The 15,709-nt window shown below is 39.6% G+C and overlaps 1 protein-coding gene across 1 annotated transcript; it reads left to right on the forward strand.

The window, feature by feature from the left end:
* The first annotated feature begins 59 nt into the window (after nucleotides 1–59).
* Nucleotides 60–9,435, forward strand: LOC114583109 (vomeronasal type-2 receptor 26-like). The gene is made up of 6 exons (XM_028704457.2): nucleotides 60–322; nucleotides 1,844–2,135; nucleotides 4,230–5,090; nucleotides 5,266–5,493; nucleotides 6,711–6,837; nucleotides 8,534–9,435. The coding sequence occupies exons 1-6, from the start codon at nucleotides 60–62 to the stop codon at nucleotides 9,433–9,435; spliced, it is 2,673 nt and encodes an 890-aa protein (XP_028560290.2).
* The last annotated feature ends 6,274 nt before the right edge of the window (nucleotides 9,436–15,709 follow it).

Here is a 15,709-nt window from a genome sequence, read left to right on the forward strand (position 1 = left end):
ATTCAAGGAAGGCTGGAGTAAAACTGGTAACAGCTACATATGATGTTGTAGTTGGAAACATGGGGAACTTCTACATGTGTAGGAAAGGTTTTCTCAACAGGATCATGCTGGTGGTTGTGCTGCTGCTTGTACTGCTGTGTCATACTGTATGCAAGACAAATTCAATTAATTGTAGCATATATGATGATCCTCTCCCTATTGTTCATGAATTTTACCAGCCAGGAGACCTTCTCATTGGGGAGATTGTTTCTCAAGCCTTCTTCCTCTATAATAATCTCTCTTTCATGGAACAGCCTACACAGGTTGCAATTAATGAACCCATGTAAGTCATTATTTCTTTTCTCTCACTCTCTCTTGTTCTGTAAAACGCTCAGTCCATTAAAACTGGGGGGAAACCCCATCAATATGCAGCACTGTGCTTAATTTGTTTTTAGTTTCTGGCATGAGAAAAGTGACATTCAGGAATATTTGAGCTTGTTTTTTAAAAATATTTAGTTTAATTTTCATTGATTTGTTTTGGGGGGAAATGATTTCAAAAAAAATATTTTATTTTTCCTTGAGTTTTCACCCCTGCAGTTTGCCCACTCTATTTCCATATTACACACAGACAACATCAGGGATGGTGCTGAAACTTACAACATACTGGAAAGGATCCCACAACCAAATATTATGTCATAAGAAGGTTATGTGTATGAGTCACACATTTGCAAACACTATCTGGTCCCCCCTTGTCCATAATTTTATGTGCAAATGTGAACTAATAACATAGCATATGGATGGATGTGTGTGTGTGTGTGTGTGTGTGTGTGTGCTGCAATCATATGAGTTTCTTTAACTTTAACCAATTATAGTAATAAATGCATTAAAATACAGGTGCCCAAATGTGTGCTTGAAATGCGTTCATAGTATTGTGTATATCTCATTTGACTGAATCTTAGTGCAGAGTTCCCAGTGATAGGAATGTATTGATTAAAACAACATGAATGTTACTGGAAAAAATATAGTATTTTGGGGGCAGTGACATTGAAAGATCTTCCCCACAATGTTCTTGAGTGGTAGATTTATTTTGATAGTAGGAAACAAAATTAAGTTTTGGTAGGTGAAAAACAACTTAAGCTTTCTATGAATAGGAACTAATTAATATGTGACTTGATCTGTAGGCTAGCCAGTCTTTTTGTAATTGTTTTCAGACTCAGGAAAATATATTTGTTCTCTGTTCCAATCAACCGCTGTGGGGATTCTGAATTTTGAGGGTATAAACTTATTTCAACATCCCCCCCCCCGCATTACTTTTAGCTTTCTTTTAAAACACTTGCTATAACATTCTATCTTATGTATATGTGTTGTTCTAAATTCATCTTAATTTGATGAATTAAGAATTGGGGACAAGAACTTGTTGAACTAATAATTTGAATTGGAATACAAGAAGGGGAGGTGTGGGGAAGTCTGGGAAATATGTTATTGAAAATAAGGATGTAAACTTTATGTGTTTTTAAATTTTTCTTTTTTTTCTTTTTTGATTTTTTCTTTTTAATGTAATAAGGTGAAAATTTCAATAAAATATATTTAAAAAAATAATAATAAATTCATCTTAATTTGCTTTGACATGATATAGTGTGAAGACTAATTCAGTAATTTCTATTCCATTCTATTATATTCTATGGTTTTAACCAAATATTGATCTTAAAAGTGGGCAGGTGAATGATAATGATGAGTACAAATGCATTATTGCTGCTCCTGTTTGGTGGTGGTTGCCTTCTTCTTCTTCTTCTTCTTCTTCTTCTTCTTCTTCTTCTTCTTCTTCTTCTTCTTCTTCATTAAACAACAGAAACTCTTTTTACAGTTCAGTGCCAAAGAACTACCAGCACATCCTGGCCTTAGCATTTGCTGTCAAGGAGATCAATGAGAATCCCAGTATCCTATCAAATATCTCTCTGGGATTCCGCATCCTCAATAGCTACTACAGTGCGAAGATGACATATAAGGCTACCCTGAGCCTGCATTCCACCCAGCATAGGTTTGTCCCCAACTTCAGGGGTCATAAGCAGAACAATCTGATAGCTCTCATTGGAGGGTGCATCTCTGAAATCTCTGCCAACATTGCCATCATTTCAGCAATTTGCAAGACTCCACAGGTAAGTCATGTGCATCTGAGTATGGAGATTTTGCAATGGTGGTACACTGGGTCTCCACACTGGCCCTGCACAGACACTTCCTCCAACCACAAGTCCAATACCTCTGCCAAAATAACCTCACTCCCAGATCCACCTTCCCCTTCACAAGCATATAAATCTATCCCTCCACGGCGTATTTATTTATCCCACTGCTGCTGCCAATTTTGTGGCGTTCGCACAGGGCCCCTGGTCATTCCACAGACTATTGACCCTGCACCACCACAGCTTATCTCTTCCACTGCCACCAACCAGGTTTCCTCAGTAATATATTCAGACTCAGTCAGGTTGTAACTTATTAACAAAGATTCCAGTTTATTGTAAACGCAAACGAGTTTTAAATACTTTGAATCACTGTAATCCGATTCACGCTCTCTGTCTCCCCTCTGTCTCTAACTCACTCTGACTCCTATGCCTCCCACCCACAAGAAACCAACCGAACTAACTGCCAAAAACCGCTGTGTTGAGCCTTAAACACAGTTAAGCTCCACCCCTGGGCTTTCTTATTGGTCAGCCTATTAACCCTATCTCTCTCTCCCCCAGTACAACATTTCCATAATGAGTGGACAAACGCCACACTACCTAATATCTCAAGTGCTTTTGTAGCACCCTACTACTGTTTTTGCTTCATTGTGTCCACATGTGGCTTCCCATTGGCTGGCTGAAAGAGGAAGGGTATAGAAATCTATAGGGATGTGGGTGCTGCTGTGGTCTAAACCACTGAGCCTCTTGGGCTTGCTGATCAGAAGGTAGGCGGTTTGAATCCACATGACGGAGTGAGCTCCTGTTACTCTGTCCCAGCTCCTGCCAACCTAACAGTTCGAAAGCACGGCAGTGCAAGTAGATAAATAGGTACCACTGTTGCAGGAACATAAATGGTTTTTCCATGTGCTCTGGTTTCTGTCTCGGTGTTCCGTTGCGCCAAAAGTGGTTTAGTCATGCTTGCTACATGACCTGGAAAGCTGTCTGTGAACAAATGCTGGCTCCTTTGGCCTGAAAGCGAGATGAGCACTGCAACCCCATAGTCACCTTTGACTGGACTTAACTTTCCAGGGGTCCTTTACCTTTACCTTTATAGAAATCTTCTGGGTCTGCGGGAATTGCAAATGGTCTGCAAAAAAGAAAAGAAATTTGGAGGTGAAGGACTCATGTCCTTTCAAGATCCCATGAACCAAAGCTTGAAACCTGTCTCTCAAGAGGATGAAGTGTGGGACTGTGGGGCAGGGGGGATGTACTAAGAAGAGTCATTGTGCTGCTGGTTCTTCTAACATCACCCAACGTTGCGTTTCTGCACCATTTTGTAGTTCTGTCACTTTTAATGCTTTTTTTAATGTGCCATGATGCCATAGCCCTATCTTATGCTATGTCACACTGCCACAGCAGTCATTCTGTGACTAAATTTGCCCAATTAAAGTGGAGTCTGTTGCACTACCACAACAGATCTTTTTGCAGTTAGTAAAGTAATGGGAAAGTCATTGAAAAGTATGGGATGAGCATATAAATCATTTACATGTAAACTATCCCCTAAGCAAATCAGGATGAGATTGGAATGAATGCTCATTCTATTATAACTTCCCTCCTAACAAATCAGAACAAATGGTCAATAAATAATGGACATAGTCTAACTACTGTGTAGCCTTGTTCAAGTAAGTCAGGATAAATGCTTAATAGAAACAACAGTCATTTCATTGTCTTCAGATTATTGGTTATTTCTTCTTCTAAGTGTGCTATTTTATGCAATGACTTCTTGTTTTAAATGAATTAAATACATAATAATAATAAAGATGGGATTTTATTTATCATGATGTATGTTGTACTTGGTTTGTTTTTATTATTGTTTTTATTATGTATTTCGTGATTTTTATCTTTTATTTTTCTGTTGTGCACTGCCCTGAGATCTACAGATGAAGGGCTGTATACAAATTTAATAAATAAAGATTTAATAACAATAATTGTAATTCATGGTTACAGGACACACACACACCACCTATCCAGTGTTTCTAAGATTTTGCATTTTCCTCTAAGTTCTCTGAAAAATGCTTATACATTTTATTTCAGCTTACTTATGGGTCATTCTTGCCACTACAAGTTTCCAAAATGCTGTTCCCATTTTTGTATCAGATGGTCCCAAGTGAATCCCACCAACACATTGGAGTTGTGCTATTACTTAAACATTTTGGATGGACATGGGTTGGTGTTGCTGCTGTGGATGATGACAAAGGGGACCAGTTTTTACAGACAATGGTGCCAATCCTTTCCCAAAATGACATCTGTTATGCCTTCATAGTAAGACTGCCAAAATGGAGCTATGTGGAAGAGTTGATAAACTTGATTTTAGAGCAATGGAAAACTTATGTAACTGTCATTGAGAAAAAAGCCAATGTAATCTTTGTATATGGAGAACCACCATCCTTCCAGGTTCTGAGGATATTGCTGTTTCTAGCACCCTTCTTGGCATGGCCACCTCTGGGAAAAGTATGGATTATTACATCCCACTGGGATTTTGCATCTCTCTCTGTTCAGAAGATCTGGGATATCCAAACCTTCCATGGTTCCATATCATTCACAGTTCATTCAAAACAGCCTTTAGGATTCCAAAAGTTCATTCAGATCATAAGACCTGCCTGGGCCAAAGGAGATGGTTTCATCCAGGACTTCTGGGAACAGGCATTCAGCTGTTCATTAAAAATCTCTAAGGGGCAGGAGGAAAAGGAGAATGAAACCTGCACTGGGGAAGAAAAGCTGGACAGCATTTCAGGGATTTTGTTTGAAATGAAGATGACTGGCCACAGCTACAATGTCTACAATGCTGTCTATGCTGTGGCACATGCTTTACATGCAATATACAAATTCAGTTCTAAACATATAAGAATGTCTGAAGGAGAAGAACAAGGATTTCAGAATATGCAACCATGGCTGGTAATTACTGCTCAATACATTTTAACATTTTCTCCTTTATTTCTGCAAATGCCCATGAAAACAAACAGATGGAAATGTAAAATTATAGACACCGCATATGGTGACTATACACTGTGAAACACAAAATAATTTCAAGATTTAGATTACCCTCTGTTCATATTCCCTTTCAATCTAGGTTCATCGCTTTCTAAGGAGTATCTTCTTCAACAACAGTGTTGGAGATACTGTGCACTTTAATGACAATGGAGAATTAGTTGCTGGTTTTGATATTACAAACTGGGTGATTTTCCCCAATGGTTCATTGGCTAGAATTAAAGTTGGAAAACTGGATCCTCAGGCTCCTCCAGGCAACAAGTTAAGCATTCATGATGACCAAATTGTCTGGCATCAGAGCTTTAACCAGGTGAGACATAGCTGCACATGTTTGACTATGTAAGTTTCTTTTTAGCAACCCATCTTTCTCAATGATTTTCAGCTGCTGAATGATTAGCATTTTTAAAACTTTTTTTTCAAAAATCATAGTTCCTTCTCCATAGTTTTTCAAACTGCAGGTTTACAAAGTCAAACTTGTCTACTATATTAGTATTGAACCATAGGCCTGATGAAGCATGCAGTAGATCTTTTACCTCACAGATTCATCTTTAAATTCATATTTAAAACAAGGAACTAGGAAACCCTGCCTCCCCAATAATACACTTCTTGTATTGTTGTTTGATCATATAAGCCAATTTTTTATCCTTTTTGAAATATCTTATTGCTTTCCAGCTTTATTTCTGATAAAATGCCACAGAACATCTTTTTATTTTGTGAAAATGTAGGAGGCGTCGATCAGAATTTATTTTGAACCACCAATTTGAGTGCAAATGATCCCCAAGCCTGTAAAACAAAAGGATGTAAAACTAAGAACATTCCCTCTGATGTAGCTTACAGTTCACTTTAAGGTAAAAAGTTCATGCAAAGGTTATGCAGACCCAGGCTAGAAACATGTGAGGAATGAACTGTGAGTGAACTAAGCCCACCTGACCAGTTGAACAGGCGAGAATCTTGGCAAAGGATCTAAAAAGGAATGATGGAAGCCATGCGAGAAACTGGCATTGTATACTTGTAGCATGTGCATCTTGTGTCATAAATCATATCAGAACAGTTGTTTTAATTGCTCTTACGTCATAGACAGCTTATTTTTGACCAAATGGGGCTCTCCACATCATATATGGCTTGTCTTTTGACCAATAAGAAATTTCCATGTCTTCTCTGTGAGGGGTGAGGGAGAGTGACTACAGGCTATATAAGCCTGGACTGAGCTGCATATTTTGCCTCAGACCACCTGGACTGAGGACCATAACTTATGAAATAAAGATGATTTTCCTTGAACTCCATTTGTCTGTTGTTTATCAGAATACCCCTGCTTACTTCAAAATGTTTCAGCTGTTGTTTGGAAGAAAAGAAGATCTAATCTCTTAGAGCCAGGCTTATATTTACAGTCTGTGACCCCATGCAGGGTTGAATGGGTGGCAGAAGGAAATTTATAGGCGAATTAATTTTCAATGGATTCCTCCTGCATCCTATTAACAGTCAACTGTTCTTAAGATGAGACTATCTAACCTGCATATTTCCATGTAGGTGCTGCCTGTTTCTGTGTGCAACGATCATTGCTATCCTGGCAACAGCCGAAAAAAGAGGGAAGGAGAGTTATTCTGCTGCTATGATTGCGCTCCATGCTCAGAAGGGATGATCTCTGACCAGAAGGGTAGGTGTCATAAAGAACAAAGATATGGCCAATTTTCTAGAAAGTAACATTGGAGATTGTTGGATGTTTCTTTGGGTTATTTGTATCTCTTGAACATATACTGTATGAAGGCAGTTTAAACTACAATTTTTAAGTTAGTAAACCACAAAGCAGTTTCAATGTACAACATAAGAGTGGGAGAAAATTTTTTATAAAAGACTTAAAAGATCCTTGAAAAGTGCCAAGAGGCAGCAAGGTAGGCCTCCCTTGGAAGGGATTTTCACACCCGTCAAAAAAGATCATTCACATGGATCTAACCCAATCACATCTGAAAAGTCAAAATCCTCTCTGGCAGAATTTAAGGCATGGATCAATTCATGTGGAATTATGTAGTCATTTTGATAATATGTCCCTACAGTGTTAAAGACGTTGAAATTCATCACCCAGTTTTTTGAATTTGGCCCTGGAAATGGCCAAGGCACTAGCTTCTATATTTTTGAATGTGTGTAAGGCAGCCCCAACGAGAGTATATTGCAAGAATACCATCTCAATATAACCAGGACATGTATCCACCATTATGGTCATATTCATGAGAGAAAGGCGGGGGGGGGGTGATTGAAGCAACAGGTACTCCATCCAAAACATGGGCAAGCACACAACACACCTGACTCTGGCAGTCAACAGGAGCAAAATTAATTAAAAGCTATACATACAATTTAGCAAAATTTAACCAAGGATGGTTTGTGCAATCTGTGTAGGCTGTGGGCACACCTGCTTTTCATTGGTTCTCCTTCTCAGCTGAATCGAGAACTGTGTAACTGTGTATATGCCTCACATTCCTCTCTAAGCTGAGGTTAGACCAAGTTGTGTCAAGGAGCTATTTTCTCCTTGCTGCAGCCTTCCCAACCCATGGCCTCATGGGATATATGACTCTTGTTTGTTTGTTTGTTTGTTTGTTTGTTTGTTTGTTTGTTTGTTTTAAAATAACAGCAAAATTGCATTTCTTCCAAATACATTTGCTTTTGTTAGTTCTTTTTATAGCTCATCATGCTTGATAAGTCATTTCCTTCATCTCTGAGCCATATTGTGTTCTCAACCACTGTTTCCTCTGGTTGGTGTTTCCTTAAGACAGTTGGTGGGCCTCAAGAATCTAGAAAAATGAAGAAGTTTCTATTAGCCTGAGTTATATCCATCAAGCCTTTAAATAGATGGCTGGAGATAAAAAGTGTTGTTTTTTTAAAAAAAATACTTTTTAAAAATGTATTTTGCATCCAAAAGACCCAGTCTCTGATTTTTTTTTGTTAAGTCTAAAACTGTAGATTCTCATTCTTACATATGCCCATAATAATTTTCCAGTCACTTGGATTCAGACTGTGATAGTGACACATACATTAAGGACTGAGAAAGAATGCCATTTGTGAAAGGCTGCTTTATGAAGATATGCCTTGAAATGATATAGTAAACAGGAAATTCCTGGTGCATGGGGGGGATGGGGACTCTTAGCTATGTAAAGTGCCACTTCACTATAATCCACATGACAATTGTGGAACCAAGATTAAACAAAATGATGCATACTTTGAAATTTTGGAAATCTTAGAGTTCGTCAAATATTTACAAAGTGGGACGAAAAGGTCTTTTCACTATGTGCAAAAGTTTTTTTTTAATAAATGTTGGTCAAAATCTTGACATACTTAAAACATTGCTTCCTTTTTTTCAGACATGGACACCTGTGTCAACTGCCCTGAAGATCAGTATCCCAACAAGGACCAAACTGAGTGCATTCCAAGGGTCCCAAACTATCTCACTTACAAAGAATCTTTAGGGATCATCTTAGCTATCTTGATTATTTCTTTCTCTTTGATCACAATTTTAATACTGGGGACTTTTAGGAAGCACAATGAGACTCCCATTGTCAAAGCCAACAATCAGACCCTCACTTACACCCTCCTCATCTCCCTCCTCCTTTGCTTCCTTTGTTCTTTGCTTTTCATTGGACAGCCTGGAATGGTGACCTGCCTTCTTCAACAGACAATTTTTGGCATTGTGTTCTCTGTGGCCCTTTCCAGCGTTTTAGCAAAAACCATCACTGTGGTTCTGGCATTCATGGCAACCAAACCAGGATCCAGAATGAGAAAATGGATTGGGAAAGGACTAGCAAATTCAATTGTCGTTTCCTGCTCCTCTATTCAAGTTGGGATTTGCACAGTTTGGCTATTTGTTTCTCCTCCATTCCCAGATGTGGACATGCAGTCATTGGATGGGGAAATCATCCTGGAATGTAATGAGGGTTCACCTACCATGTTTTACTGTGTCTTGGGCTATATGGGTTTCCTGGCCATTGTCAGCTTCATTGTTGCTTTCCTGGCTAGGAAGTTACCTGACAGTTTCAACGAAGCCAAATTCATCACTTTCAGCATGTTGGTGTTTTGCACTGTTTGGTTATCCTTTGTTCCAACTTACCTGAGCACCAAAGGAAAATACATGGTGGCTGTGGAGATCTTCTCCATCCTGTCCTCTAGTGCTGGGTTACTGGGTTGCATCTTTTTCCCAAAATGCTATATCATTGTGCTGAAGCCTGAACTAAACAACAGGGACCAGCTAATAAGGGGGAGAAAATGAAAGACTGTATGTTCATCTGTTTGTTTTAAGACCGTATTCCCTCATATGAAGCTTCCCAGTTTCTGAGATATTCAGGGGAGGCCCTTGGGAACTTGCTCCTAGAGAGGTTAAACTGCCTCCCACCTTGTTGTCCTGCCACTGGGAAGTGACGACTCACTTGTTCAAACAGGCTTTTGAAAACTCAATGCTTGTAATGAAAGGGCGGGTGCCGTGCTGTTTTTATTATAACTGTTTTATGTTTTCAATCATTTCTATATATATAGTTTTAATTCTACCAATGTTTAATTGTTTTTCAACAAAGCTATTAACACCAACTTAAATATCCAAATGGAGCTGCAAGCACTCAAAACAACAATTGAACATATCACAGATTAATCAGATAGAGATGAAGGGGGGGGGGTGAATTATGCAGGATTCCAGAAAAAGAGGGAGGGGAGATTATTGCTTTTATTTTAAGTTGTTTTGACAGTTTGAAGATAGACCTGCCCCCATTATTCTCCCGACATTGAACAGGTGCACAGAGTGGGTAGGCCTTAGAGCAAGAAAGGCAGATGCACCAAGAGACATTTTGAATGCTGCCAAACCAAAACTTTGATCCCTTTGATTTTAAATGCCTTACACAACTTTCAAGAACTTAAAATACAACTCCATTTCCAGATATGGACTTTCACTCATTGAATGAGGAAATTATATTAGAATGTAATGAGGGTTCGCATACCATGTTTTACTGTGTCTTGGAGGTTACCAGACAGGGGACCATGCAACAACTGTGACTCCTTTAAGAAAGGAAAAGGCCACCAGATTCCCCTCCTTCTTACATGTTGGTGTGTAAGCGGAAAAGGATTATGCAGTTATATTGAAATGGTGTCTTTTTCCCTCCAGGGATCATGGGTGTTGGGGGACAGGGGAAAGAGAATGGATGGGCCTGGTATGCTGTTTTGTGTATAAAGAATATATGCATGGGCAGGGTCAAGCCATCTCCGTGCTGCCATGTCCATCCTGTGTCCACAAAGCCTAGGAGAATTGGCAGGCTGCTTTGCTCTAAGTCTACACATTCTAAATAAAGCACTAGAAATGGCCATTCTGTTGTTTTTGACATCCTTCTTTAGTATCTCTGCATCCAACCACTCCTACGTGCCCTCGCTTGTGCCTATGGTTCAGAATGGATATTCTCCCTCAACATACCACAAAACCTGTTGCAATTAAGAGCTGAGCAGTGACATAAGGCCAATCTATATGTTACGTTAGCTACATACTGTATTTGTGTCCTATCTGCTTCTCTGTTGGAAACCAGGTTGGCGCTAGAAGGAATTGCACACATACACACTGATTAGACAGCAATGTTATTAGTTGTTGTACAACCAGTTAAACAGTTACTCAACTTGAGCGCCTCCTTTATCCCAAAGTTGGTGTCTCACCCTGTTTTTTCTTCTTGTTTCACCTTGCTATTTCTTCTTTGATTGAAAATCCGTCCTGAAAAAGCACCTTTTCTCTGAAACATCTGCATAATTTCACTGTTCTCATATATACACAAAGCAGTATTTTTTATTATTATTAATCCATTGTTATAGATTAATTTCACTCCCAATAGTCCTTTCTCTGCTGTTTCCTTGTGCTTGCCTCCACCTTTTGTTCACTCTGTTTCCTCCTCGCATGACTACAGAGAATAGAGTAACTGGAAAAGTTAATATAGCAGGACTGAAGAACATTTGTGGGCCCAGTTCCATTGGAGCCATGGGGAGGGGGCAGGCATGCAAGAAGACTCAAGTGTCCAGTATTGGGATCAAATCAGGCCATGACTTATATTGATTACAGATGTAAGCTGGTTTTGGCATAGGCATTGAGTGTGAATTGTAAAATCGACCAACCCAGTTGATGGATAGTAGGGGTTGATCACTGTCAGGGGTCACTGTATAATGTGCATGAAGTGCTTCCCTGGTGCTGGGGGCTCCTTACGAGCCGCCTGCAGGGCCCTATTTGGGCAAATTGCTCCAATTGCCTTAAGGCCAACCCTGATGAGACTGTGCAGGGTTTGGACTGACAAGCCCTGCACCTTCTAGGTCCATGGTGCCACTTTTCAGAGTACAGACTCCAGGACTCCAGAGCCAGGAGGCCCAGAGTCAGCAACCAACTGCATAGCCTTCCCCAGCTCAAGGGACATGTCAACATTGGTACGTGCTGCAATTTAATCAGAGGGAGAGTGCGAGTGGGGGGCTGGCTGGGGCAGATAGACCAGGCAAGAGAGCTCCCCAAAGTCCCTTCCATTCCTTCCCTTATCCTGGGCTTGAACAGAGCAAGGCAAGCACATGTAACTGGTACTGGCCTCACCCCTCCCAGGCAGGGAAGTCTATTTCACACTTCACAGAATCCTATATGCATTTCCTGGCACCTAGCAGGATGCAAGAGGAAGAAACAACCCCTCCCATCATGCTGAGGCTAGGGCAAGGAGCCGCCCTCTCCACCATGGCCACTCCATGCCACAGCTGCCACCCTGCCACAATTCCATGGGGAACAGGGATTTTCAGTCCGTGGGCCATATTCGCATATGAGCAACCTTCCAGGGGCACAGTAGTGTGCAGGGCCAGAGTAGAGCATGGCTTGAACATTTGATGTAAGTCTTAGCCAGGGATGAGGAAGAAATTCAATTTAGTTTGCATTTAAATATCAACCTACTTAATTCACATTTACAGAAACAATGTGTGGCCAAAACACAAGCATTCTTAAAAATGTGCATGTTTCTGAATTTTTCAATGCAGTTCTGCAGCCAGATAATGTGTGCAATGATGCATAGACTAAAGTGTACTAGACTGGACTAAAGTGTACATAGAAATGCATAAATTATTGAAAAGATTTTTTTAAAAAATGCATTATATTAAGGAACACTGCATTGCAGAAACGTGTATATTGAGTAAAATTGCATAAAGATTTGTACATCATGAGAAATGCATACTAAAAAAAACCAAAAACCTGGCAGCAAATTTAGATCTAGTCCCAGGCAAAGGTAACTTGCGGTCAACCAGCAAATTTCCACCAACTAGTTATTATCCTTCTAAGAAGAAAATAATTGTTCTATAATTTGGGGAAAACTCCTAGCAGTTCCACATGATGCAGCTGCAGAGACCAACAACACACTGGGGAAGATATAATCATAACTGCTGTTTTTCATCTTCGCATACAATTGACATCCAGAGTCCATTAGCAAGATGAACAATCAGCATCTGAGGACAGCTATAAATCACACATGTTACTAAGAACACGATCTCGGCATAGGTAAGATGGTGCCAATTTTCTTTCTATGATCATTTGTTCTATATTTGTTTCCCTTGCATCCATCAACTTTTCCTGTCATGATTTTAAGTCCCTTTCACCCACTAAAAAAAAACTACTGTATATCTATCCCAGTTCTCATTCTTATTGCTCTATTCATCTTCAACTTCTCAATTCCTTACTGTAAAAAAGTCCCGTGTTTATTAGTTATTGATTTACACATTCATTCCTGCACACTGCCATACCCTAATGTACCTTACATTCTTTTGGACAAGCTGATTGAAAATCCTCAAGGTTACACTTCTTTTCTTACATTTTAAGACAATATAGTAGATACCTGTAGGTGAAAAGAAGCACATGGCTCTTTGTTAAGCAAAGGAAAAGGCATACTTCTTAATATTTTCCTTCAGGAATACAGAGAGGAGATAACAAGAATATGCTCTTGAAAGTCACAGATTGATAAGGAGCTACTTTTAAATATAAGACTGGCACCCAAATTCCCTAGAAGACCACGTGGTAACCAAGTGTAGCAGCAGAATCAACTACAATTCTAAGAAGGCTGTAGCAAAACTGGTAATATCCTCATATATGCTGTAGATGGAAACATACATTTGGAGGGGACTTTGTGTCAACAAAATCATATTGGTGGTAGCTTTGCTGCTTGCAATGCTATGTCATACAGTATGCAAGACTCATTCTATTAATTGTTCCATATATAATGATCCTCATCCTATCCCTCATGAATTTTACCAGTCGGGAGATTTTGCCATTGGTGGGATTGTTTCTCAAGTCTACTTCCTTTATAACAACCTCTCCTTCTTGGAACAGCCAGCACAGGCCTTGATTGAGGAATCCATGTAAGATTTCCTTCCTTCCTTCCTTCCTTCTCTCTCCCTTCCCTCCCTTCCCGCACAAACTTCCATTTCTCGCTCATTCAACAATAGTTCGGTTCTCAATATCTGAGTGCACATCATTAAGATATTATTTCTTCTCCTTCATGCTGTAACACATTGAGACTATACACTGGGACAATCTAGGTTTTGTGTTTGGATATTAAAGCACCATGGATTGGGGCCATCAATCGAATCTGACTCCTAAATGAGAAGGTGCCTATGATAAATGGTAGATGCATTTAATTTACATTAATATGTCCCTGCCTTTCAGGAATTCAGGTTTTTAGGCATGTTCAATGCTCAATGGGTGGACAAGGGACGGGCACACATTCAAGTCCCACTCACAATGTCCTTGCATACAGTCCCTCTGTTGATTAATATGGCATGGTACATGATTGTGAGAGGGGTTCTATTCACATTCAAGCAAACATGAATAAAATCGTCCTTTATTACATTGCATTACATTACTGTTGTAATGTTTCGTTGACAAAACATTATTTTTGTAAAGAAAGTGAATCGAACAATGCAAGGAACAGTATACTAAGGCCTTAAATGACCCCAAAACATTCTGATAAGTTAAATATTTATCAGAAAACTATATGTTTCATATAGGTTACTGTCAGGAGTCCAGGTTCCCAGCTTCATACCGCAGTAAGCATAGGTAATTAAAAAGCAGGATTTATTGCAAAAACAAACAGATAGCTCCGGACGGCTCTAACACAGTCGATGGTATTATAACTCAAGATGACCCTTCTGAAGACTCCTTCCAGTTTCTACAGAATATATTGAACCATCACCCCTTGCGCCTCTTGTTTTGCTTCCTATCCAGCAGCCCTCCCATTCACCAACTCTTCAGACTTATTGGATTAGCTCCAGCCTCTTCCTGTTCTGATAGACTATCTCTGTGCCTGTTTGTGACTGATTGAGCTTCCTGAGAGCTTTGGCTGTGTTCCAGCCCGCTCTCAGTCATTTCCTCGGCAACTGGCATTCCAATGCCTGGAGGAGGCACCCCTGTCTGCTTTGTTCTTTGCTCAACGTCAATTCTAACCTGTCTGTTCTTCAGCAGGCTGTAAAGTTCCACTAGGAACGGGCTCATTCCTGACAGATACTTTCTGCTAGTTTTATTCTATTATCTCCTTCGCTTTTGCAACTTCTGTAGTATTGCGGTACATCTCAATATCAGAAGTTTGCTGTTGAATGATGATGAAGTGTACAAATGTATTTCTGTGGCTCATTGGCTATTGTTTTATTAAACAGGTTGTACCTCTTTTTACAGTTCGCTGCCTAAGAACTACCAGCACATTCTGGCTTTAGCATTTGCTGTCAAAGAGATCAATGAGAATCCCAGCATCTTATCAAACATCTCTCTGGGGTTCTATATCCTCAATAGCTACTTCAGTGCAAGAATGACCTATAAAGCCACCCTGAGCCTGCTTTCCAAACAACAACGGTTTGTCCCCAACTTCTGTTGTGATGACCAGAACACACTGATAGCTTTCATTGGTGGATCTATCTCTGAAATCTCTGTCAATATGGCCATTATTTCAGCAATGCACAAGACTCCACAGGTAAGCTCTTGGTCTAGAGATACCACAAAAGTGTTGCACCATCTTGATCAGGGATGCTGAAGGATTCCACTCCAAGCACACATGGAAATGGAAATTCACATGTTCATTCATATTTAGGAAAGGAAATCAGGCAAGCACATATTATTTGTATTCACAGTTCTTGTTTTCTTTTTTCTTTTTTAATTATTTTTATTCATTTTCCAAATTATTACAAATCAAACCAAATTTAATTTAATACAATTTCTTAAAATCCGGTTTCCTGTTCCTGTTCCAAACATATGATCATCATCATTCCCTCGCATAGCTGCATATTTTTTTATTTAGAGTCCACTTGACATCCTTCACTTGCCGTTAAACCATTCGTCCAGCTGGCCATGTTTTTCACCATACGAACAGCACCTCCGTTACATTTTATTAATAAATAATCCATTTCACATGTGTAGTCCTTCATATACATTGTTGTTCTGGACCTGGTGTGCTGGGAGAGTTAATTACTTTCTTCCATTGTTCAGTTATTTGCAGTGTTTATCGGGATGGTACAAGGTC

This window comes from Podarcis muralis, chromosome 13 (genome assembly GCF_964188315.1).
Source record: "Podarcis muralis chromosome 13, rPodMur119.hap1.1, whole genome shotgun sequence".
NCBI classification, from domain to species: Eukaryota; Metazoa; Chordata; class Lepidosauria; order Squamata; family Lacertidae; genus Podarcis; species Podarcis muralis.